Source organism: Palaemon carinicauda, chromosome 3 (assembly GCF_036898095.1).
Source record: "Palaemon carinicauda isolate YSFRI2023 chromosome 3, ASM3689809v2, whole genome shotgun sequence".
NCBI lineage: Eukaryota > Metazoa > Arthropoda > Malacostraca > Decapoda > Palaemonidae > Palaemon > Palaemon carinicauda.
Genome location: NC_090727.1, coordinates 130,602,307 through 130,629,907, shown reverse-complemented (window position 1 = coordinate 130,629,907; position 27,601 = coordinate 130,602,307). Strand labels below are relative to the sequence as shown.

General features: G+C 38.7%; 2 protein-coding genes across 3 annotated transcripts in view; one reads left to right on the top strand and one right to left on the bottom strand.

Annotated features, from left to right (window-relative positions):
• The first annotated feature begins 5,644 nt into the window (after positions 1-5,644).
• On the top strand, positions 5,645-11,273 carry LOC137637884 (diphthine methyltransferase). Its single transcript, XM_068369993.1, has 2 exons — positions 5,645-5,739; positions 9,957-11,273. Exon 2 carries the CDS (start codon positions 9,963-9,965, stop codon positions 11,040-11,042), a length of 1,080 nt encoding a protein of 359 aa, XP_068226094.1. The 5' UTR covers positions 5,645-5,739; positions 9,957-9,962; the 3' UTR covers positions 11,043-11,273.
• Positions 11,274-11,838: 565 nt separating this feature from the next.
• The window catches only part of CycB3 (cyclin B3), a 43,279-nt gene continuing 27,516 nt past the window's right edge, over positions 11,839-27,601 (bottom strand). For both annotated transcript variants that reach the window (XM_068370646.1, XM_068370647.1), the window contains exons 5-10: positions 24,706-24,798; positions 21,773-21,910; positions 21,120-21,275; positions 18,243-18,417; positions 17,785-17,890; positions 11,839-14,633 (exon numbers count right to left, since the gene is read on the bottom strand). In XM_068370646.1, coding sequence (XP_068226747.1) covers positions 14,582-14,633; positions 17,785-17,890; positions 18,243-18,417; positions 21,120-21,275; positions 21,773-21,910; positions 24,706-24,798 — 720 coding nt within the window. In that variant the 3' untranslated portion in view covers positions 11,839-14,581. The remainder of the gene's footprint in view (positions 14,634-17,784; positions 17,891-18,242; positions 18,418-21,119; positions 21,276-21,772; positions 21,911-24,705; positions 24,799-27,601) is intronic.

Here is a 27,601-nt window from a genome sequence, read left to right as displayed (position 1 = left end):
ACACCTCCTGTTGCAATGCTAGCCTCTTGTCCTCTTCTTTGTAGTTGGGAGAGAGGTTGATGGGCGATGTGGTCAGAGGTGGTTTGAGGCAGAATGGAATCCTGTAACCGAACCTCAGCCAACTGACAGACTGTGCGTCTGCACCTCTCTTCTCCCAGGCTCGCCAGAAGATCTTGAGTCTGGCTCCTACTGTTGTCTGGAGAAACGGAGAGTCAGTTCTTTCCCTTAGATGTCCTGGATCCTTTCCTAGACTTGCTCCTGTGAGAGTCTGGACGGGAGCTTCCTCGGCTGGGGGCTCTACCACGAAAGGGCGGTATGAACCTCGTAGCCGGGGTATCAGCCACTGGGGAGCGATAAGTCTTGGGGACTGAGGTGGCAACCTTAGACTTACGAGCCGATGAGGCTACAAGATCGTGCGTGTCCTTTTGTATCAGGGCAGCAGACAAGTCCTTAACTAGCTCTTCGGGAAAGAGGAACTTTGAGAGCGGAGCAAAAAGGAGTTGTGACCGTTGGCAAGGTGTAATGCTGGCGGAAAGGAAGGTACACAGTTGTTCCCTTTTCTTCAACACCCCTGATACAAACAACGACGCTAGCTCGCCCGATCCATCTCTGATGGCCTTATCCATGCAGGACATTAATAGCATGGCAGAATCTTTGTCCGCAGGAGAGGTTTTCTTGCTGAGGGCCCCCAGGCACCAGTCGAGAAAGTTGAACATTTCAAATGCTCTGAACATCCCTTTCAGTAAATGATCCAGGTCTGAGAAGGTCCAACAAACCTTCGAGCGTCTCATAGCAGTTCTCCGAGGCGAGTCCACCAGACTTGAGAAGTCAGCCTGGGCAGAGGCAGGTACTCCCAAGCCTGGTGCTTCCCCTGTGGCATACCAAACGCTCGCTTTCGAAGTGAGCTTCGTTGGAGGGAACATGAAGGAAGTCTTGCCAGGGTGTTGTTTAGACTGCAGCCACTCCCCTAAGATCCTTAAAGCCCTCTTGGAGGATCTAGCTAGGACAAGCTTAGTATAGGAGGACTTAGCTTGTTGTACGCCCAGCGAAAACTCAGATGGTGGAGAGCGGGGAATAGCAGAGACAAAGTGGTCTGGGTAAATCTCCCTGAGTAGAGCCAAGACCTTACGAAAATCAATAGACTGTGGAGAAAGCTTAGATTCGTCCACGTCTGATGAGGGATCAAGGTGTGCCTCCTCATCATCCGACACCTCATCAGCAGAGTGTAGCGAAGAGATCGGACAAGAATGCTGAACCGCAGAGTCAGAACGGGTAGGAACAATAACAGTGGTTTCCTCTTCCAGAGACTGTTGAGGGAAAACCTGAGGCTCAGACTGCAAAGGCTGAACAACAGACGAAGCAGAAGGCAGGCGCATGGGTGAAGGAGGTTGACTCCTAGCAAGAGAGGTTGAACCCAAGGATTGCACTTGCTGAGCGGAGGACGGAGGCGGAGTAGTCCGTTCCTGTTCCTGTGAGATGAGCGGAGCATGATGAGGTTGAGGCTGCGCAGAACAAGGTAAAGTTCTCGCAAGCTGAGGCTCCTGAGGCGCAAGTCCAGGGTGTAGAGGAGCTTGCCTTGAGGAGGGTTGAGCTCGCTGCAGCGATGGCTGAGCAGACTGACTCACGGAGGGGAGAGGTTGTTGTACCCCAACCGAGAGTTGCACCACTGGTGGAGCAGCAAGGGGAGGCGGAGGAAGAGTGGAATAACTCTCCTGATCCCAAAGCAAAGGTTGCCTTAAAGAAGGCTGAGGCTGAACACCACTGGGAACAGCGAACTCCGAAAGTGGCTCAACATCGTACGCCTGGCAGAAGGTGCTGCGACCAGGCGGAGCAAGTGCAGGCGGAGCGAGCACAGGCGGAGCGAGAACAGGCGGAGGGAGTGTAGGCGGAGGCGGAGGTGCAACACTCTCAGCCCGACACTCACGCATCAAGTCCGAAAGCTGTGCTTGCATGGACTGAAGCAGGGTCCACTTGGGATCGGCAGAAACGATAACAGACTGAGGTAAAGCCTTAACAGTCGAGCTCTGTTGTGGCAGAACCTTACTCCTCTTGGGCGGAGTACAGTCGACAGATGACTGAGGCGAGTCAGAGCTGAGCCAATGACTGCAACCTGGCTGAGCACTCGCGGACTGGACTCTACGTTTAAGCGGTCTCGAGACCTGATACCAACGTTTCTTCCCTGACAGTTGATCAGCGGACGAGAATAAGACGGGCTCAATCGTCTGCAGGTGGGAGTGACGGTCTTTGGAAGACACGCCCGCAACCACCGAGGATAGTTCTGTGCGCCTAACAAGGCCTGCCGAACCCTTAAGCCCTTCGACATTGCTTCTCCCCTGGGCATGGGAGCTTGCAAGAGGTCCCGGACTGGGAGGACGACTGGCTCGCACAGAAAAATCCTCACGCACCACACTGGCACCACTAGCACTTGGCACTGCACCGACACTAGCACTCGTCACAGCACTGGCACTAACTCCACCCACTGCACTCTTGACCTTCAGTTCTTTAACTTCGGCCATCAGAGACTTATGGTCACTTACCACTGATTCTACTTTATCGCCTAAAGCCTGAATAGCACGCAAAACAACTGACATATCAGGCGGAGGGCACACAGTAGGTTCGGGGGTAGCCACTACAGGGGTAGGAAAAGGTAGGGGATCACGAGGTGAGGAAAACATAGAAGAGTGAGAAGAACTCCTCCTAACTCTACCTCTCTCTAACTTAGTTGAATATTTTAAAAGACGGACAAATTCCAATTCCGAAAGTCCGGCGCATTCCTCACATCGATTTTCTAACTGACAGGGCCTGTCCCTACAGTCAGAACAAGCGGTGTGAGGATCTACCGAGGCCTTCGGAATACGCCTATTGCAAGACCTACATCGTCTATGGGAGGGGGCTTGCGAAATGTCAGACATCTTGTAATCCAAAGAGTTAGCCAAAGGGGGATCCAAAAACAAGCAAAATTCGTTAACCGTTATATCAGTATTATATAAAAGCTATCTAGCTAATATAAGAAGGATTCCAGTAAAGCGACAGCCGTTAATCTGAGAGAATACTTCACCAAATATCCGTGAATAAACTCGAAGACCATAAGCGTATCCCAGAACGTCTAGCCGGAAGCACGACAGAGGAATAATTGAGGAGGTGTCAACAACAAGTAATTGAGTACCTGGCCACAGGTGGCGCTGGTAAGTACACCCCCTTCTAGTATTGTGATAGCTGGCGTATCCCTCCATAGAATTCTGTCGGGCAACGGAGTTGACAGCTACATGATTATCGGATAAGTTTAATATTGAAAATCATGGAATATATTAACATTTCCCTCTGTATTTGGCTGCGATACCTTTACCTCAAATTCCACAAGCACAAATGCCCGTGGACTGGATTGGAATTGATTTATGAATTTAAGGAAGTATGGTCTGGTGCTGGCACAAGCTAGGCCATTAAGCATAGAGGTACAACTGGGAAAACCCCATAGTTCTACAATGATGTTAAAGTTAAAAAAGCATAAATCTTTAACTATGAACAGAAAATGGTAATATTAACATCAATATTTGATATGGTTTCTCCCTTTTCAACCATGAATTGTTTGTTCCTTGCATTACTTAAACAGCGCTAGTGCAGATCACTGGGTCACAAGGCCTCCTGCTCGCATAGTATATGAGAATCCTTCCTAACCTTGTCCACTGCCACCAACACTCAATTCAGTGTATTTTTGGTAATATTTTGTTAGAGTCACACTCAGCGCCATTACCACTTGCCAGTACATAGGAACTTGATGTTTTTGTTCTTTTTACGAGCGAAGCGAGCGCACGGCGGAGCAAAATCCATTACACTCTATCAAAATATTACCAGAATATTATGGTTTTTGCTCCAACATGCGCTCGCTTCACTCGCAAAAAAAGAAAAACCTCAAGCTCCTACATACTGGCAAACGGTAATGGCATTGAATGGGCCTTTACCAAAATATTACCGTATTTCCAATACTAATTATTCTTTTACTGGATTTTTCTCTGCCGTGGATACGTTCATTCTCTATGAAATATTATATCATTGTTCCTGTTCAGACAAGCGGTACACATTGAGCTACAAGCGTTTGCAAGTATTTTGGTTGACAAGAATAAGCTGAGCCAAATACCAACACACGAACAGAAAGAAGTAACGGGGATAAAGCAGTACGCCCAAGAGAGGGAGTTGTATGTATGATGATGACCATGCCCTATAACTCCATTATTTTCAAACCTATCGCTAAGAATCGGAAATCTATGGAGGGGGGTGGGGTTGCAGGGGGTCATTAGCCACCCCATTAGGCAAGCAGGTAAGGACACAGCTTGCAGGTTAGGTTAGGCAGGTAAGTTTAGGTTAGGTGAACTGACGAGTGGTGTCACTAGACCCACTGTGCATAATTGACTGAGAGTTTTACATTCATAATTTACTTTAGATTAATTTGAAAATTATGCAATTTTACTATATCCTCGTTTGTTTCCATTTTTCAACATGCAATATATGTTTAAGTATGTCAGCAGCCAAAGAGGAATGAACTTGCCGAATTCGTTGGCAAGTTTATGGTACTAGGCTCCGGGTGCTAAATGGTACACCTTATTTTGTAGGATAAGTTTCTTGACTATGTTACGCTTGTCTAACGAGTTTAAATATAATAAAACAGTGAAACACATACTATTCTAAGTTGTATCTATCATAAATTATAAAATTGTATTTACGTCAACCTACAGTACTTGACATCAGCCTACAGTAGATTCTAAAACAATTTTACGTTCTGTTGGCTTAAATTTGTTCTCTATAAAAATAAGTATTCGTCTCCTTTTATAACCTTCTACCAGTTCTATGTATATGATTAATATATATTTAAATACTTACAGTAAATTACACTAATAACGAGTAGAAATGAGACACAAAACACATTTAACAAGACTACGTTTGTTTACCCCGCGAGATGAATGGGCGTCTTCTATTTGACTAAGCCGAGAAAACGTTCGGGTTTTAGATGACTAGAACGTTTAATTAGGCAAAGCATTGAAAGCAATATTACCTTGAAAATAAAAAAAAAGGCATGAAAACGTGGCATATAATTATTTAACAACTTATTTTACACTGATAATTTTCTATCAGTGGAAATGAATTTCCCCACTTACAATTTAGGTTTCAATATTGCGTTATTGAAAATTCCCGTTAAATACTAACCAATTTGATAAATGGTTATAAACAAGGTAGATTCAAACAGGATAATTCTAAAGCCAAGTTTTGATTTTAGAATTAGAAAAAAAGTGTTATTCTTAAAGAAAAAAAAATTTAGACGAGAGGAAACTTTGGGAGAATTAAAGCATCGGATAGTTAATAATTTTTCATTTTTTGGTGCCAGTTTTCCTTTTCGAAAGAAACTTTAAAATACTTATTGAAAAGTAGACTAAAAATCAAATAAAAGAAAGAAATAGTCAAGGAAATATGAAAGATTATAACAAGAGATATGACGAAGTCGAAATTTACGGACGGCAAGGTATAATACGATATATAGAGATAATTAACGCAAAGGAGACTTATATAACTATGAAGAATATGCTTAACATGCTAAATTTGACGTGTGAATTTGAAAGAAGGGGGGGGGGTGGGAGACAGAACCAGGATTAAACGAAATCATAGATACGGCAGAAGAAGAAGAGTATGTAAACAAACGTGACATCATTGACATGCCGTATACTGTACTATGTAAATTCCCTGCCTACTGTAAGAATAACGTATTATAGTTTATTTTTGTTTGATGTTTATTTTTGTTTGATATTATATTTTTGGGTAAATTTGTAATTTTCGAAGAGAGCGTAATTTTTTCTATAAGAAAAAGTAGTTATTTTCCTAGGTTACATTGCCTTGTAATACACTACAATGAAACCTATTTTTGGGGTGTATGTATGATAGCGGCCACCAGTATGTATGATGACGGTTGACCTAGAATACGGCAGTGTAAGGGGGGGGGGGTCGCAGGGGACGTTTGCCCCTCCATTAGGCAAGTAGGTAAAATCACTGCTTGTAAGTTAGGGAAGGGAACGTATGCATGATAGCGGCCACCAGAATATATGATGCCAGTCAACTAAGAATACAGCAGTGTAAGGGGGGTCGCATGGGGTGTTAAACCCCATTAGGCAAGTAGGTAAGGTCACTGCTTGTAGGTCAGGTAAGGGGGAATATGCATAATAGCGGCCACCTTAATATATGATGACAGCAGACTAAGAATATGGGGTATTATTGTACTGAAATGAGAATCTGTAATAGAGTAAAACTTTACCGAACATGGCAGCGTGAGGGGTCCGTTAGCTCCCCCTTTAGGTAATTAGGCGAGGGCACATTTTGTAGTCTAGGTTAGTGGCCGGAAGTTTAGGTTAGTTGGTGTCCATTTTTAATGCACAAGGGAGGATCTGGCCGCTGATAGATAAAGGCTCCAAATTTAGGTTAGTTGATATCCAATTTTTTATGCACGCTGTAGGAACTGACCGCTAATATGTAAAGGCTCCATATTTTTTTTTTTGTTTCATACTATTATTGTGGATGCCAATCTTACCTTTTCTGTTTTCAGTTTATAACATACATGCGTAGTCCGCATTGGAAAACCGTGGTTTTTAAATCAGTATGTGAAATGGTAGATATACAGTACATAAATCACAAAGTACTCATTTTAAAAAAACATAGTGAATAAGTGTTGAAGCTACATACCCATTTGAAAAGATTAATTGTGAATAAAGGTAACTCCTGCAAATGATAAAAATGTGTGAATATTGGTAGGATAATTACAGAAATGCTTTCCAACCTAACTTGCTTGGCCTCACTCAAAAATATAATCATAACATTCTTGCATAAGATCATACTTTCATTATACAATGGTCAAACAGTAATTTTGATGTTGTCACCATCTGATAAGAGAAGCCAGTACAAAATACCCAGATGACTAACGACCCTTGATCTGATTAGTGTTGGTAACGGGATAAATATTTACCCACACTTACATTTTTGTATATTCTTTGACTGGTATTAGGGAATTATTGATAACAGCCATTAAAGAAGTCAAAAGCTTATACAGTAAATTCAATATGAAGCTCCAGACGATACTAAGTTTGTGTAGCATTACAGCAGTCAAATAATAGGGAGACCTCTATTAAAACTATTATTTTCTTAAATACCTAGTTAGAAAATTCTTGTAACATTGGGTGAACGGTTCTTTCAAACATAATTCAGTGTAAATGTTATAGTTAGGTATTTTGTTGATGAGAAAATTCCCCTAAACATCAATCCTATTGAGAGAACATGAATAATATAAGATGTCTAGAGTATCCATAAATCTCCTTACTTAATTGATCACACTTATTTCTAAGTTTTGCATGTTTTTATTTATTTTGTCTGTTGACATACTTGGCTCCTTTTTAACAAAGTTAGCATACAATACCTTTGCTTTTTCACAAGTACCCTAATCTTTTCAGTAACCGTATCTCCTGCTAACAGCTTCTCATTGATCAGGATGAACAGCAACTTTTCGTTGTTATCAACAACACACAGATACTGTTTTATAAGTGTCAGCACTCCTTGCAACATCAATTGCTTGGATTTCTTTTTTTCCTGAGAATTGTGCAAATCGTTGATGTTGCACAATAGTACATATTTGTCAGGTCAGCCCTGTGTAGATTGTTCATGTTTTTAGCAATTAATATTTTACTTTCTATGATAATCATCTTCTTAGTCTTTATTATTATCTTTGGGGCCATTCCTAGATGCTGTACAGTACTGTGAACTTGGTAGGGAACAATAGCTATCACAATTCAATAAAGAACATGCTGTCACAACTCTACAAAGAACACTTCCAAAGATCCTCATTCATTACTATAGGTGATATTGGTTGGAGAGTGGTCTGAGCAAGGCGGCATGCTAGATAATGCGAAACAAAATTGCGTTAAATTCTCACATTTCGTGCTTGTCTCATTAGTACTTTGTCTACAAAAAAAGTTTATTCGGAAGGAAATTTTTCCTTGCAGACAGATACAATGCTCATATATCAATTTGAATTTTTATTCTCATACTTATTTGTTCTTGTTCCATTACAAGTAAATCTAATATTGTATATATCTTATGAGTGTACATTAACTTTGATCCAGTAATGGTAATTAACCCATACTAACCACCTGTAAGTAAAAAATTAAGGAATCATATTGTGGAACCAGGTTCTTTGGGTGTGGAATATGAAAAACTTAAAGCATACAGGAGTACATCCTACCATAATTTAACCCAAGGGTCTTGAGTCCTACCCGACTAGCTGTAGAATTTGAATATACTTTGACGATGGAATACCTTAGCGTAAAAAATAAGCCAGTCACTATAACTAAACATTGGAATTAATGACATTATTAGTCTAAATAATAGCTAAAGGCACAGAAAACCTGTTTCCCATTAGAGTCCCTCATTTGATAGATATAGGATAAACGAATATTACCGGAGGTAGTTGGAAGAAAAGAATTTTAAACTTGTTGATGAAATGAAATAACTCAAAGGGCAAATTCTAGCATCTACTAGCCTGTCAAATGCCTACCCCCTTCACCGGACCCAATATGACCTAGAGTACTGTAAATACTGTCGTAAAGTTGAAAACAAGTATCATTACCTACACGTTCTTTCATTGTCAATCATAAATATCACAGGACTAATGGAAAACCAAAGCATATTACTCATTTAAAATCATTAACCTTTGTTTTGAATAAGGCGTGTTGTTTGTTTACTTACTTAATAATCCTCCGGCACCAACAAGATGCATAGGGCCTCGATGAATGCACGCCATATGTTTCTTTCCTGTGCCATCTCTCCGAGCTCAACCCATTTCTCTGATTCAGCCTCCCTACGCTTTGTTATCAGCCATGTTTCTCTTGGTCTACCATGATCTCTTATACAATTTCTTTTTTGGAATGCGCTGGTTTTTTCAACACTTAGAGGACAATTCACCAAGTCCTGTTAACATAAAATCAAAACATTTCAATGTTCAGCTGCAAGTTCTTAGGGTCACTACACAGATACCAAAATGGCAACATCACACACACAAACATAGATTGGCTGGAGCTTATCTTTGGAGAGGGACTCTTAGATCAGCAGTCATAGCCCACAAAAGCAACATCATAACTGATGGAGACTTGAGGAACTCCTGAAAACTTAAAACCACAATATTGACCAAGAAAATAAAAATATGAAATCAGATACTTGATTTTAAGCATTTTCAATATTATTAAGGGAAAAATAATGACAACTGACAAAAATAAATGTTCATCATATTATTTGGGCCTTGTCACTTGTGTAAAAATATTTATGCAGATTCGTAAATTTGGAACCTTAATGTATAACGGGGGGTGTTAGGTAAGTAAGTAGTTAAGTGTTGGTTCTGAATTATGACTATCAAAGTAGGCCAATGGAACTGAGGTTAGGCTGTACTTATTTCTCATTGTAAGCAATGCTGTCATTTACACAAGGTTAGCTCATGCTTGTCTAATACATTTCTATCATTATAGATCATTACCATCATAACATCCACACGTAAATTAATCACTCGTAAATTAGCTTTGAATAATCTAATCTAAGGTTATATTATGACTCCTGTACTTTGTGGCTTTTGGGACTTTAACCGAAACTTTTGTCAACTAAAAATAGTTACCCGGTACATAGACAGAGCTATCAAAATAAATTACTAAGTAATAGTCATGTCAAATGGGCTAGCTATCATAGCAAATTAAGTTATTAAAGAGTGAATAGGTCTTGTCTACATCTTGCAAATGTTATTTATACATAAACTTTCCTTCAACAGCAACAATATTTTGTGAAATTTTAGTTGTATTTTGATGTTTTAGATTATTTCAAGTTCCTTACTGTGTAGTACTGTAGTTTTAAATAGTAACAGCCCTTGATGTTTATTTTTCTTTCAGGAAAAAATGCCTTATGAAGTAAACAAGTTGTTTTCATGGGACACAGAGTATAGTGCCGACTCAGCAGAGTTTTGTCCCATTGAAACTTATCACAATTACTTAGCTGTGGGGACATACCAACTCGCTGATAAGCAGAATGAAGGAGCTAACGATTCGCTGTCCGAGGCTGAAACAGATCTACCGAAGGAGCGACTTGGGCGATTGTACTTGAAGCATCTAAGCACAGGTGAGAAAAAACTTGTTCTCATCCAGCAGATTGAAATGGAAGCAATCTTGGACATGAAGTGGTGCCAACACAGGCTGGGAGGCGACCCCGTTCTAGCTGTTGCAAATGCATCTGGACTTCTCAAGCTGTTCAAACTTGTACCTTCCAACCAGGATTTTCATCAGTTAGTGTTTTGGTGCCAACATGAAATTGAGGATGATAACACACTTGCTCTGTCATTAGATTGGTCCTCTGGAAAGGACTCAAGTGAAAATCCCTTTTTAACAGTCAGCGATTCTAAGGGAAAAATTAATATATTACAACTCAAAAGTGACGAGTTGATTGCAGTTCAAAGATTTCATGCACATGATTTTGAGGCATGGATAACAGCATTCGATTATTGGAATCCAAATATTGTTTACACTGGTGGGGACGATTGCAAATTCAGAAAGTTTGATGTGCGTTGCGACCCAGCTACTGCCCTGCTCACGAGCAGGGTTCATAATGCTGGAGTAACTAGCATACATTGTAGCCCCTTTACAGAACATCTTTTAGCTAGTGGCAGTTATGATGAAAATGTTAACATCTGGGACACAAGGAAAATGTCTTCCCCACAAACAACGGTGTCAACTGACGGTGGCGTGTGGAGATTAAAATGGGAACCCCATGGTAAGAATCTTTTACTTGCTGCTTGCATGTACAATGGTTTTCACGTCATTGAAAGCAGTGAAGATGCCGGTATCGTTGCTTCCTTCATGGAACATAAGAGCATAGCATATGGAGCAGATTGGTACAATGGAAATATCGATGAGAACTACGTTGTTGCCTCTGCATCATTTTATGACCATTTACTTTGTCTTTGGGAGTTTACGCCTGGTTAGTAGTCTTAGCAGTTTTTAGCAATTTTTTTTTTTTTATACAGCAAAACGTGTATTTACATTTTCTAGAATTACTGATAGTTGATAATTTATTTACACAGAGCTGTAAATGTTAATTTAAATCCAAACCACATCTAAAGGAAATACAAGTCTTGGATTAAATTTAATGTTTTTTTAAACCAATTTTGATCATAGAAACCTTTAGCAAATACCAACAAACATTGTTCTGTAAAGCCTTTTAGAGGTTGTAACAAAAGAATTAAGCACAAAATTGTCTTATATATTACAACAGTAATTATGTTTTACTTAAAACTTAACTAGTATGTATTACAATGTTTATGAATGAAATTTTTTTTTTCTCAAGTTTTGTGCGACTTAAAAACAAATGTCAAAGTTTTTAAAGCCTCCTCATAAACTAGAAATTCCAAGTCACATGCCAAAAATCTATAACACCACTTTATTTCCCTGCCTTACCAGTATTGAATTACAATATATCCATCATGGACTATAGTCCATTTCTTTTAGCGAGGCATATTTGCACCGACTCGCAGCGGGGCCCTTTTAGCTCGAGAAAGTTTCCTGATCGCTGATTGGTTGGACAAGATGAATCTAACCAATCAGCAATCAGGAAACTTTTCCAGGCTAAAAGGGCACCGCTGCAAGTCTGTGCAAATCTGCCTCGCTAAAAGAAATGGACTATACCATTTTTTTTTTTTTCCAATGCTTCCAAAATAATGAAATTCTACATAATGTATTTGTAGGTTTGATATTTTGGGGTGGTAGAAAGATACTAATTGAATACGCTAAGGATATTTACTTTGACAATTTTCACAGCTGATTCATGATATACAACAGTGTCAAATAGTAACACAGTACATCCCAGTACAGTAATGTATTAGCAATTATGCCATCAGTCTGAAACATGCAGACTAATTTTATCCAAGGGACAACAACAGAAGTTAAGGTTAATTTTATTTCCTAAATGTGAATAAACCTTTTGCCAACAAATTATTTGTACAATTTATCCTGTGATGAAACTGCGGAGAATATATTACTTGAAACTTTAGAAGTTGTGACAGATTACATTAAAAGAATTGTGCAAGTTATATAACAAGCCTGTAATAATTTAGCTAGTAGTTATTCAAAAATACAGAATTTCATCTATTGTAACATTCCTTGATGTATAAGGACAACCGGAAATCAATGTGTTACAATAACTACTGAATAACCTACTTTGTCATATAGTTATCCCCATGGTCTTGGAAATGCACTGCCATGACTTCTATATCATAGGAAAGTCTTCCATTAGTAAAATTAGAATTTAATTCTGTGGTATAAAACGAAAGTGACTACCTCCCTACAGGCAATTAAAATATGAAGAATTTGGAACATTTCCTTAGAGCCCTAATTAAAAGATAAAGAATTTGGAACATTTTCTTAAGAGCCCTAATTAAAAGATAAAGAATTTGGAACATTTCTTAGAGCCCTAACTAAAAGTTAAAGAATTTGGAACATTTTCTTAAAAGCCCTAATTAAATGATAAAGAATTTTGAACATTTCTTAGAGCCCTAACTAAACGTTAAAGATTTTGGAACATTTCCTTAAAGCCCTAATTAAAAGATAAAGAATTTGGAACATTTTCTTAGAGCCCTAATTAAAAGAAATAGAATTTGGAACATTTCTTAAGAGCCCTAACTAAAAGTTAAAGAATTTGGAACATTTTCTTAGAGCCCTAATTAAAAGATAAAGAATTTGGAACATTTCCTTAGAGCCCTAACTAAAAGTTAAAGAATTTGGAACATTTTCTTAGAGCCCTAATTAAAAGATAAAGAATTTGGAACATTTCCTTAGAGCCCTAACTAAAAGTTAAAGAATTTGGAACATTTTCTTAGAGCCCTAAATAAAAGATAAAGAATTTGGAAAATTTCCTTAGAGCCCTAACTAAAAGTTAAAGAATTTGGAACATTTTCTTAGAGCCCTATTTAAAAGATAAAGAATTTGAAATCTTTCCTAGAGCCCTAATTAAAAGATAAAGAATTTGGAACATTTCCTTAGAGCCCTAATTAAAAGATAAAGAATTTGGAAAATTTCCTTAGAGCCCTAATTAAAAGATAAAGAATTTGGAACATTTTCTTAAGAGCCCTAATTAAAAGATAAAGAATTTGGAACATTTTCTTAAGAGCCCTACACAATCCTCAAAATACTTGAACCCATAAGGGTAAACATGCAGTGAACTTTTGAAAGAAAGGTGAAGATGGCCAAGAATTTATAAAAATAAATGAAAATGGAAAAATATTAAACTAGCCTCAATTGCATCAAATGAGGATACTTACTTCTGACAGGTGATTTATACAGTATTCTAGTATCAAGCACAACTTAAGTTTACCTCATATACCCCAAAAATATATAGAATTTAATAAATTACAGTGCTATACATATTATAAAAAGACAGTACAACAAATAGAATATGGCTAGTACTTCATGAAAATTCTTATTCATTTAGTCTTACAGAAATTACAATTCATACCTTGCTTCCCACATGTCCAACCCTAATAGAAAAAAAAAATAAGGCTAATAACATTTACATGTACTTCTTAAGCCACTGGTATACTTGTATAGCATATTTATTTCACCATACTTCTCTTCATTTGAGTGTTTCTACCTTTACACATTCAGCCATTCTACTCTGTGCTAATTGCTAAGAAAATTAATGACCTGTTACAACAATGTGTGCAGATTTTGATTAATACTGATTGTAAGAAAAACTTATTGTACACCTGCATTGAATTTGCACTAACTATAAGGATGGTAAACAGATCGATTAAAGTCTTAGTGAGGCTTATGCATAATTGAAAACCAATACCAAATTTTCTACCATTTGTTAAAATTACTTTGCTATATGGTTTTATTTTTATATGTACACAGCAGTATCCCTTTGAGTAGAAGTCATTCCCCCACAATGATCAAAATAAAGCCATCTAGGGTACCTAATCTTGAAAGAGTACCTATATCATTGAGTCCACTATGAAATCGAAGACTTCACCTCATAACTTAAGGGAAGTAAGTACCTATAAAAATTTCCTCAATACAACTAAAAAGCCTTATACTGTACATTATATGTAACTCGTGAAGTGGTGTTTTAAGACAAAATACATGTTTTACTCTCTAAAACTAAGTCTCTATTTACAGAGTATCTACAAAATACTTTCAATAGTATTATGAACACTTTAAAAATCTATGAAGTACCAAATATTGATACAAAAAAATACCTTATAAAAATATCTACTAAAACATTTTCTTTCATTATGCAGACCAACATAAAATCATTAAGAACAGACAAGAGAAAATATTGTACTGGCAATAATTTCCACAAGTACAACGTTACAGCCCCAAACATCAGGGGTAAAACTGCAATAAATTTAAAATTTCATCTTGTCCTGCACCAGTGCGAATACTCATAAAAAAATCATTCACATCTAATAAACTAGATTTGTACATTTGATTTTTATCACCAACATCTTTTGACACTATCCACAGACACATCAGATATTGAGAAGCTCCGGTATAGGAATTAAGGCAACCTCAAAGAATACTCTGCAAAAGAGAAAAAAAGTCTATTACTTCAAAAGCGACAAAGAGATCAAATACTGTAAACTTACCAGTAAGGGAAAACTACTGACAAGCAAATCAGGGCTGAAATTGTACAATATTTATGAGAAAGCATGCAGTAGATGATCCAACTTTTCGAGATCATAAAGCAAGTTCAGGAATGCATTAGCCTTAAATAACACCCCTTGTACATACTGTAGTTTCATTAGCTTTCACTAGAAGGAGAATGGGTTGGTAACCTGCTTACCATATTGTGTGTAGAACATAGTGGAGAATTCTAAAAGGTTCTATGCCTTACCTTTTAGTACAGAACTACATTTTACTTCTCTACCATTCTCTCAGGTCTCTTTGCCTATATTTCCAACTTCTTAACCTTTCCATTGTGAGAAAAACTCATGCTTTACAAAACATATCAAAATATTGATTACTGTATTATCCAGTTACCTTAACTAGACTAGCAAGTAACATTTTCAACTTTTATTGGGTTGGCCTGAAGGATTTATAGTATTCTTAAATGATGATTGGGAATTGGAAAAATAAATTCTTAGAATTTATTTTCCTAGCTATACTTACCACAAACTACATTCATAGGAGGTTCTGAGATCTCCCAGTCACGACCAGAAAAATCCGGATTGGCCTCCCTCAGCTCCCTTCCCCCAAGGTGGAAGGATATGACCAAAATTAATTCGGGCCATGGCAAACCTCAGGACCCCATTCCAGTTCTGGTCACTGCCCTGTGCAGTCAGCTTTCTGTCCGACCAACTTTTCACCAGTGTCATGTTGTCTTTGTGTTTTCCAGGGACTTGAAAGTGCGGCGCTATCTTGTCTCATATGAATGGGTGCAGAAAGAACAAGAAGGACAGTGCTCCTTCCAAGAGAAGTCATTCCTCTGAGTTCTGAGAAACCACCTGTCCCCGTCCAGAAGGGGAGGGAGGGGGGGGGGGGTGAGTGAATGCCAGGTCTCAGACTGATGCCAAGCCCAATATTCCTTTTGTCCCTGTACCAATCATTCCAGATGTTCCGGTACAGGATGAAACGCTGCGGAAGGCACCATCGGCTTTGACCCAAGTGGTCCCTGCTATGAGACAGATCTGTTCAGGTATTCAAGGGGAAGTGGGATTAAGCCACAAGCTCCCCACTGCAGTACAACCCACCTAACGTATGGGCATCTCTGAGGCCCTCGCTCGTGTCACCGGATGGAGCGGACGCCCACCAGCTATTCCTGATCACAAAAGGCTCTTCAGAGCAGCTTCCCTTGGCTCAGAACTATGCCCCTTGCAAATTCTGTCAGGTCCCCTCTCCCGAGGAGGAACAGCGGCTCAGGAGTTTTCCCCCGCAGCTTCCCCACAAAATTGGAGCCCAGCAGTCGGAACCACCCTCCAAGGCAGAGTTTTCTGGTCGTAACTGGGAGATCCCAGAACCTCCTATGAATGTAGTTCGTAAGAAGTACACCGCATCGAATCAATACAAATTTAGAGTATTCTGGGAGACATAATGGAGGTAAACATTACTACATACAGTATTATCATTATTAATATTACTAGCAAAGTTACAATCCTAGTTGGAAAAGCAAGATGCTATAAACTCAAAGGCTCCAACAAGAAAAAATATCCCCTTGAGGAAAGGAAATAAGGAAACAGAGTGTTTGATATTATCCTCAAGCAAGACAACGAACCCAAGACAGTGGATGACCATGGCACAGAGGCTATGGCACTACCCAAAACTAGAGAACAATGGATTTATTTTGGAGTGTCCTCCTAGAAGAGCTGCATACTATAGCTGAAGTCTCTTCTACCCTTACCAAGTAGAAAGTAACCACTGAATAATTACAGCGCAGTAGTTAACCCCGAGTGAAGAAGAAATTTCCGGTTATCTTAAGTGTTATCAGATGTATGAGGAAAGATGGGAATGTGTAAAGAATAGGCCAGACTATTCAGTGTATATATGAGCAAATGAAAAATGTGCTGTAACCAGAGATGGATCCAGTGTAGTAATATCTGGCCAATCAAAGGATCCAATAACTCTAGCAGTAGTATCTCAACGGATGGCTGGTGCCTTGGCCGGCCTATTACCCAAGTAGTTGACAACCAGATGGGAGCCAAACTGAATAAATTAAGTGCCGTAAAACAAAAGTGGTGCTGAAGGAGGAGACTGAAGTCATGCTGACTAGCACCTTAAATGCTAATTACAGTATAAAGCAAGGCATATGATAAGCAGTACCACACCACCAATAGAAAACCATGATGAACTAGAGGGGCACTCGGTAGAATGCAGATGTCCACCGTGGTAGCTTATTTCTCGACCTTGACATGTCTTAATTGGCGTGGATTTTCATACACTCAAATATGAACCAAGTTTGAAGTCTCTGTGACAACGATGTCCAAATTTATGGCTGATTACGTGAATGACATTTTGCTTGACTGTGACCTTGACCTTCCAAATTTAATCATTTCCATCTTCTTACATAATTAATCTCTGCAAGTTTCATTACTCTATGATTAAAATTGCAGCCAGAAGCTGTTCACAAACAAACACACAATAACAGGGGTAAAACATAACCTCCTTTCAACTTCGTTGGCGAAGGTAAAAAGCAGAAGGGAGCAAGACTAGAATAAACAGCATAAATGGGTAGTAATGATAAGAGAATGGAGTAAGGTGAATGACCAAAGAAAATAGATCATCGTAAGTCTAAAAATCTAAGCTATCTACTTCCTAACAGCACAGGGAATTATCTTCTTAATCATTAAACTTCATTAAGTACAATAAACAAAAAATAACCTTCAAACCTTTTAACCCTTTTACCCCCAGGCTATTTGGAAATTTCCAACCCTTGACCCCCAAGGGGTTATTTTTTTCCCATCACATTTTGCAGTATATATTTTTTAAATTGCTCTAACAGGCTTAATTTTTGTCATAGAGAGGTCAGGTTGGTCTCATTCTCTTGGAAAATGCCTGAATTTTCTCAAAAAATTATCAAAAATATGAAAAAAAAAAAATTCTATAGCATTTTTTTGCAAGAACGTACCGGTACGTCCATGGGGGTAAAGGGATGGCTTTTGTGAAACGTACCAGTACGTCCTTTGGGGGTAAAAGGGTTAAAAGAATGAAAAAGTTGTAGACCGGGAAAAGAACTTACTTGTGAGAGTACTTGTTTCTGATAGTTTTAAGGTGGTCCTTGGGTGGCTGCAAAATCATATTGTGAAGATGGTGCACTAGGTGGTACAAATCTTCCATGGCATAACCTGAAATCAAGAAATCCAATCCTATACAACTCTTCTGGTCATTTAAATAATCAAAACTTATGAATATTATATATTTTATCAGCAAAGATAAAATATAAATGAGACACACCTGATCTTCATATAGCTCCTCCAGAAGCTCAGTTTTTACATCAATAATCCAAGCTTCTGGAGAAGATTATATATGAATGTCAGTAGCATAAGAATAAATTTTATGTCAGAAAAGCATAAAATAAATTATATTATTAAAATTCGGTCATCATCAAAGAATTACTTTACAAAAACAGCTTCCAAGATTCAAAATATTGAAACACCACCAAGCACAATCTAAAAGAAATTAACAAAGCATTATTACCTGAATAATACTGAAGTGTTGGAGGCCAAGTTGGCTCACCCTTGATAACCCTAGTAAAGAAGAGAGCAGCAGCAGCAAGGGCCGAATCAGAGGCGTCTATCAAGTCGTAGTCCATCAGGCTCATTTCCAAAATGAAACGTGTTAGTGTAAGGTCTTCCATGCTTACTTTAGCGCACTGAAACAAAAAAAAACACCGTTAATCATCACTCACTACGTTGGATGTATTGACAGTTGAATAGATAAGCAGAGGTAGATCAAATAGATAATAGAAAATTAGCTAGGTAGGATGATGAATAGGAATATTACAGAAATATTGCTCATTCAGTTTTTCAGTGCCTGACCTGTTTGGTTTTTGTAAGAATACACAGTACAGTATATACAATATCATTGTACAAGAAAAATTTACCATTTCATGAAGTGTACACAGTATTTAGACAACAAAAACCAAAGACTTATTAATAGTTCTAACTGTTATTCCCTTAAGAAACATGTACTTGACACATACATACATACATATACCAAGGCACTACCCCTAATTTTGGGGGGTAGCTGACATCAAACAATGAAATAAAAAAGGGGACCTCTCCTCTCTACGTTCCTCCCAGCCTGACAAGGGACTCAACCGAGTTCGGCTGGTACTGCTAGGGTGCCACAGCCCACCCTCCCCCATTATCCACCACAGATGAAGCTTCATAATGCTGAATCCCCTACTGCTGCTACCTCCGCGGTCATCCAAGGCACCGGAGGAAGCAGCAGGGCCTACCCGAACTGTGTCACAATCACTCGCCATTCATTCCTATTCCTAGCACGCTCTCTTGCCTCTCTCACATCTATACTCCTATCACGCAAACTACATTTTGATCAATATTCTTGAACAGGAGTTTCATATATTTTCTTTATAAAATAGAGGGTTGGGCATGAATGTAAAGAGAGTTCTATATGAGAAAGTTATTGTACAAACTGTGATGTATGGATCGGAGTTGTGGGGAATGAAAGTGATGGAGAGACAGAAATTGAATGTGTTTGAGATGAAGTGTCTAAGGAGTATGGCTGGTGTATCTCGAGTAGATAGGGTTAGAAACGAAGTGGTGAGGGTGAGAACGGGTGTAAGAAATGAGTTAGCAGCTAGAGTGGATATGAATGTGTTGAGGTGGTTTGGCCATGTTGAGAGAATGGAAAAGGGCTGTCTGCTAAAGAAGGTGATGAATGCAAGAGTTGATGGAGAAGTACAAGAGGAAGGCCAAGGTTTGGGTGGATGGATGGTGTGAAGAAAGCTCTGGGTGATAGGAGGATAGATGTGAGAGGCAAGAGAGCGTGCTAGAAATAGGAATGAATGGCGAGCGATTGTGACGCAGTTCCGGTAGGCCCTGCTGCTTCCTCCGGTGCCTTAGATGACCGCGGAGGTAGCAGCAGTAGGGGATTCAGCATTATGAAGCTTCATCTGTGGTGGATAATGTGGGGGGTTGGGCTGTGGCACCCTAGCAGTACCAGCTGAACTTGGCTGAGTCCCTGGTTAGGCTGGAGGAACGTAGAGAGTAGAGGTCCCCTTTTTGTTTTGTTTCATTGTTGATGTCGGCTACCCCGCAAAATTGGGGGAGGTGCCTTTGGTATATGTATGTATGTATAAAATATAATAGTCAATACCAATGTATGTTCACGAGGGAAATTCAATAAAGTACTTTTATCCATTTCAGAATTTGTTTCCTGCACTGAAGTTGCAATTGATATAATGTAATGTTCTCAACATAACGTACAGATGTGACAGTTTGTAGTTTGATAACTGTATTGAAGCACAATTATTCTCCATACACTTTTGTAGTCTGATGATAACTGTGTTACATACTAAATTCAATCACAATTATTCTTCAGTAAATCACGGAACCAGAATAAAACTAAGAACTTTAACGCTGCCAACGAGTCCAGTAAGAAAGACCTGATCGCCATCGGCGAGCCCGTCTCCAACTAAAACTTTACCACTCTCTAAGCTAGACTAGCCGGGACTGACACACACTAAAACATAAAATACCTTAATGCATGGTAAAAGTATTCACAAAACAGAGTCCAAGGCATCGTAATGCTAAAAATAATGGTAGCTAACGTGATACTAGTGAAATAAAACTAAATAACACGAAATAAGAGGGCGGTCGGGTACGCGACATGACGCCCAATGGCTAGCTGGACTCAGCGCATGGCTCTCCCATCGCCTAATAAAGATAAATAACCACTCCCCGAGGGGATCTAATACACTGAAAGCCAATTCAAACTGTAAAAGAAGAGGGTACCCAACTTAGACGACGAAGAGGAAGCCATCATGCATGGAAAAACTCCAAAAAAAGCTGAAATATGCGCACTCGAAAAAACTCCATACAAAGTAGGACGCTGTGAAGAAAAGAATGGCGTCATCAGTGACGAACAGCACCATGAGGGGAGAGGATATGTAACAGCTCCTCACATATCCTTCTCCCTAGATTCCTAGACTGGGTTAAGTCTGTTAGGGGTGCAGATATCTATGGTTATCTACGGATACGTCCCTGATTATACACGATATCTTAGGATAGTCGTTCCGTGGGTTAGAACCTCGTGATACCTGACGGTAATTCTCTTGTAATATCACTCGCAGAAATATTATACAGTAGGAAGCTGCCGGAAGGACCTTCCATCAGGACGACATGGCTTGAGCCCAAAAATAGATCTTTCCTACATCAAAATTTGTTTAATACTATTTACTGCAACCTGCCTAATTACCACTTGTAATCAAACTTTCTTTTGACTATAGCCCTTTATAAAATTTGTATATGTTCACTGTGAGAAGTAACAGCGAATATCTAATGCGTAATGTGTATGATAATTTGACAATACAAAAAGACTTGTACTAACCCTGGCATATCTCCGTAGAAATCTGTATGACAGAGGAACACCCAAATCAAAACCAATAGCCTTCAATACTCTGATTTCCATGGCGAGTAATTCTTTTCTCTTGTACGCGTCGTCACATATGTAAAGGAAGTCGTCGGCATACGGCGGAGTTCTTTCCTGTTGTTATGAGAAAGTGTAAGTATACATAAACATCTTTAACTTGCTGTACTTTCATTTGTTTAATATAAATGTTCCCAGCTTCTATTTCTTATAAAAAATATATTTTTCACTTACAAATTTCATTTAACCCTTTTCTCCCCAGGATATTTGGAAATTTCCAACCCTTAACCCCCAGGGGTTATTTTTTTTCAAGCACATTTTGCAGTATATTTTTTTTAAATTGCTCTAACAGCCTTAATTTTTGTCATAGAGAGGTCAGGTTGGTCTCATTCTCTTAGAAAATGCCTGAAGTTTCTCAAAAAATTATTAAAAATATGCAAAAAAAAATTGAAATAGCAGTTTTTGCAAGGACGTACCGGTACGTCCATGGGGGTAAAGGAATGAGTTTTGTGAAACGTACTAGTACGTCCATGTGGGTAAAGGGATGAGTTTTGTGAAACGTACTAGTACGTCCTTTGGGGGTAAAAGGGTTAACAATCTCTTTTAACACTTACGTCAAATTTACAAGCAATAAACAAGGCTGTCGAACCCAGCAGCTGGAGTTGATCCCGCTTAATAATGGTTTTGGAGAGGTACAGATCAACTATTTTCACGGCCAAGTAGAGAGTCTCGTGGTTTAACTCGAAGGATTCCTGCAAGATTACAATGTTTGGCATTTATATAGGAGTGCAACATCTCAAAAATAAAATCACACAATATAACTGACCCACAGTTACTAAGAATTTGATTGATGTACCACCAGTTTTTTATATCTATGATTTTGTGTTAGTCAATGACATAGGACTGACAAAGGTAAAATACGATAAAATTTTATGCAGAACTTAAATTTTAATGCGACAGATAGAGTTACTCCATTGCTTATGTGAATACAGTACAAAAATTGTCAAATATTTAATAAATTTGCTTGGATATCAAAATACAGTGTATAAAACAAAATTATATAAGTGTAAATAAATCATGAATATAATTAGTAATGCACCATGTCTATTTACATTGATTGACAGACTTAACCCATTAACGCCTGACCTACTATATATAGTAGTACAATTGCTAGGACAAATTACACCCCAATTTTTTACGTTTTTCTTATTGTTTTGCATATTCCTGAGTTCTTTTCAATCTAATCAATAATATAAACAGGAGTTTTTCTTTGAAGTATCCATATTTTTCGTCTTTTTGACAAAATACCAAAGATATGTAGAATGTTTTTATATATTCACATTTTTAATTTGAGCTCATGGTTACACAAGTTCATTAAACATCTTTATACTGATACATATCATGACACTGAAAACCATGAATCAATTCATATATCAGAAATTGAGATAGCAATTGAAGCATAAATATTACAGGCTATTTTTCATTACCTACTATATATAGTAGGTCAGGCAGATATGAAGCCAAAATATGGACCGGACAGGAAAAATCTTAGGAAAGTATCACCCTAAAGCAAATTGGTTGTTTCTTTGTTAGAATAAACTGCTTGTTCGCTATTTTCTGGTCCTTGGATGCATACCTCGTCGCTGGTGAAGTGACTTTCCAGCTAACAATGCCTCGGTAGTTTCAAACCTTCAGTTCCCTGTTACTATCCAAGCATTCTCATACTCTCAGGATACCACACATTACCAAGTCGCCGCTTATACTGGTCTTTGGATGCTGATGTTGGAGTCGAACTCATTGCTAAGGCAATGTCACATGGTAGATTTGAAGAAATATTACGGTTTCTGCCTTCCACTGATAATCAGGCACTAAACAAGGATGACAAACTGGCAAAAAATCCGACCTCTAATGAATCATTTGAACACAAAATTTGCCATGGCTTACCGTATGGATCAACATATCACTTGAAGCAATGATAGAATATTTTGGTAGGCATGGATACAAACAGTGCATTTGGAATAAACCTGTCACCTGTGAGATTTGGATTTAAAGCTTGGTGCCTAAATTCTCCACTTGGATATTTAGCTACGTTTGATGTATACCAAGGGACAGCCTTCGGGTTGAATCGTCACTATGAAGAAAGGTTTGGAAAAGGTGGGGACACTTTGATGTTTTTATTTGAAAAACTACCAAGTCATATCAAAGATATACCAGTTAGGTTTTACTTCGACAACTACTTCACAAGTTTACCTTTAGTAAATCACCTACAAGAGATAAACTATGGAGCAACTGGAACAATAAGGGACAACAGAATTCCGAAGTCTTGTCCTATAAACTCCACAAACGAAATGAAGAAAGTTCCTCGAGGAGATACGGATGTTGTTGTGGATAATATTCGCAAGATCTTGTTGGTACGCTGGAAGGATAATGCAGTAGTTTCAGTGGTATCAAATAATTCTCCTTTTTATCCTCTGGAAAGTGTATCTCGATGGTCAGCAAAGGACAAAAAGAAAATTAGTGTAAGTCGACCTTATCTCATCGGGGATTACAACAGGCACATGGGTGGCACTGATAGGATGGACCAAGACATCAATTGTTACCGTATATCCATTAGAATGAAAAAGTGGTCTTGGCCTATATTTTCTTGGGTAATTGATGCAACGATTCAGAACTGCTGGCTTCTCCATTGTGTTGATGAAAGCAACCTTCCACTGTTGTCATTCAAGCGCTACATTGCAAGGACATACCCTCAGCAGGCAGAACCACGTGTGGGAATAGGCCGGCCAAGACAGTCATCTCGGGTTATTCCAGATGTACGTTATGACAATATTGGTCACCTCGTCGAACCCCTTGGAAAACAGGCATGGAAATGTACTCTATCCTCTTGCAAATCTCGTCCTTCGCAAAGGTGTATGAAGTGTGGAGTTCCATTGTGTGTGAAATGCTTTGTTAAATATCATTGTCGTGCTCTTTAGAAGACTGCTAATTATAGTATCCGGTTTGTTATTGTGTGATATCACGGAATATATCCCAAAATTTAACCAAGAATGAAGTTTCTCTAAAGCATGAACCAGTTTTATTTCTATTTTATCCTACAGTATCACAATTTTCTGTTAAACATTTCACTTGTAGAAGTAAGAATTATTATCCATTTCACATATTCAAATACTGTCAGCACGTGCAAAAGTAATAGGGCTTACAAATACAACAAATTTTAGCAGTAAACTGCAATATTTCTGTGTGTTATTCCGTAATAAACACATTATTATTGAGTGTCTTGTTTCTAATACATCCTCCTTGTAATGAAAAAATACCAAAAAAATTTTATTATAGAAAATAGTCTCATCAATAAAAATGTGTACCCCTTATCCGCCTAACCTACTATATATAGTAGGTCCTATATATGGACAAATACCGTGAAAAAAACATCAAATATATGATAATACCATATAAATATACATATTAAACTTAAATAATGAACAAAATTAAGAAAAAAAAATTCAGGCAGTAATGGGTTAACTTGTAAAAAAAATTTTCAAACTTTTACCTGAACCTCAACCATCCAGTCAACAAGTATACCCCTCATGCTTTTGGACACTTCAGGCTGAGTATCAATGTATTTGGATATTAGGAATTTTGCCTGAAAAAGAAAAAAAAAATTCAGTATGTATCAAGATAAAAATAAACAATTTTGATAATGAATTTTATTACTGTATTTGTATACTCACCTGATGTATTTCTTTTTCTCCAGAGCAGCTCGTTTCATCATATACCCTCAAATATGACAAATTCGTAGATAATTTGTATTTTTCCTAACTATACAAACCTTAGTTATTTAAAGTGGGTAATTACTTTCGCGTAGCTGAAGGGACGAGCCATAAAAATTTAACAAGGGATTATTACCCCACCGCTAGTTAGCGGGGGGTAGGGAGGGTAGTCAGCTACCCTCCCCCCTCACACACATGTGTTGTAGCTCCACTTTTGCTTAGAGGTAGGACTTCATGGGGGCACAGGGCTGGCAGGCAAGTTTGATTAAATAGCTAAGGTTTGTAGTTAGGAAAAATACAAATTATCTACGAATTTGTCATTTGTTCCGTAACTGGAATACAAACCACGCTATTTAAAGTGGGTGATTTAACCCTTAGGAAGGGTGGAACAAGTCCCAGCCATACTAGCTTTTGGCTTTGCCCGGGGACTCATTATCTGAGTGTGTCAGCACTCAACAATAAAGAGTCCCTGCACCTCGCTCACACCTTGCTATGCAAGGGCTGCGGCCTACGTAAGTTGTGTGAGAAGGAAAAAAGTGTGACTCATCCTAGGAAGTTGACCTGAAGTTCTTTAGATGGAAACTTAAGGCTAGGACTCTCCCAATACCACCTCGTCAGAGTATGGGGACGCGACAGTATTAACTGTACAGTGAACCCTCGCTACTTCGCGGTTCGACAATCGCGGATTCACCACTTCGCGGGGTTTTCCCATAACCCATATATATATACATATCGCGGATTTTCCGGAAAATTCGAAAATACCGCGAAATCTGAAGACAACCAAATACGATATTTTGTTACCTGTAATTCCATTAATACTGTAATTAGTAATATCTGCTCTTACTGATTGTTCATTGCATTACATATGATATATAATTCAGCACAGAAAGAAATAAAACACGAAAAGAGAATGTGATCATACGATAATTCAGTACGTAGTAAAATTAAATCGAACATGAAACGCAAATCAGATGCAGTCATACCATATTAGAATGGTGTGTACTGTAATGGATGTGCTTCTTTTCCATGAATCTTTTGTATGTATACGTACGTAGTACAGTACTGCATCCAATAATATTCTTTGTTGCAAAAATCACATTTCGAATACTGTAAGCGTACGAGAGAGAGAGAGAGAGAGAGAGAGAGAGAGAGAGAGAGAGAGAGAGAGAGAGAGAGAGAGAGAGAGAGAGAGGCGTAAAATAGCGTACGTAAATTTTTATTATTATTATTATTATTATTATTGTTGTTGTTGTTAATAAAATTATTATTGTTATTATTATTAATCATTATTATTATTATTATTACTGTACAGTATTATTATCATTATTTATTATTATTACGGTATTGTACTTAATCTACGTACGTTCAGTATGCGCGGGGCATCTTCTATGAGTAACCAACGCACCATAGTACTGTAAGACGGGTTGTGATTGGTTCAAGCGCTGATAGATGACGAATCAAAACTCAAGTTTTGTTATCTAGCCTGTGATTGGTGTTTTGCCCGCATCTTCTACCCGCAGCATCAAAGTTCTCGCGGGGCTGGATCGTTCACTTTCTCTTTCCGCGTATTGCTGAGTAGACGTTCTTAAGTTTGTGAAGTTTAATCTGTGCTGTGTGCGACTGTTTTAAGTTGAACTTTTTGTTGAACTTTCTGTTACAATGCCTCCCAAGCGTTCTGCTTCTAGTAAGGCTGGTAGTGAGCCTAAACGCCACCGAAGGATGATGACGATAGCTGAGAAGGTTACGCTTCTCGACATGTTAAAAGATGGTAGAAGTTACGCGGCCGCCGGCCGCCATTTTGGCATCAACGAATCCACCGTTCGCTACATCAAGAAGGACGAGGCGAACATTAGAAAGACTGCTGCAATCACCTTTAGCAGATCAGCGAAGCGAGTCGTTACAACGCGTAATAAAACGATCGTACGCATGGAAGGTGCTTTAGCTGTGTGGATTGCCGACTGCCGGAAGAAGAACATAGCGTTGGATACGAACACCATCCAAACAAAGGCTTTGAGCTTATATGAGAATTTTGCTGCAAAGGAACCTAAAGACGACGACGGCAACCATGCTGAAGATGATGATGATGCAGATGATCCTCACCCAGGGACATCCACTGATTCCCAGCCTCAGAAACGTTTTTCCGCAAGCAAAGGATGGTTCGCGAAGTTTCAGAAACGCTTCGCCCTGAAAAGCGTTTCCCTGCATAGGGAGTCTGCTTCCACTGACACTGCCGCTGCTGAAACTTACGTGAACCAGACTTTCAAGAACATTATCGCTGAAGGTGGATACAAGCCGGAACAAGTGTTTAATATGGATGAAACCGGCTTGTTTTGGAAGAGAATGCCGTCGCGAACTTTCCTGTTCAAAGAGGAAGCCAAAGCCTCTGGCTTTAAGGCATTCAAGGATCGCGTTACCCTCGTGATGTGTGGCAATGCTGCTGGATTTTTGTTAAAGCCGGGGCTTATTTATAAGTCGAAAAATCCTCGCGCTTTGAAAAATAAAAATAAGAATCTCCTTCCCGTGTACTGGATGCATAATCAAAAAGCATGGATTACGAAGATGCTGACCTCCAACTGGTTCCACCAGTGTTTCATCCCGCAAGTCCATGAATATCTCTTAGAGAAGGGCTTGCCATTCAAGATCCTTCTCCTTATGGATAACGCTGGTGGACACGCA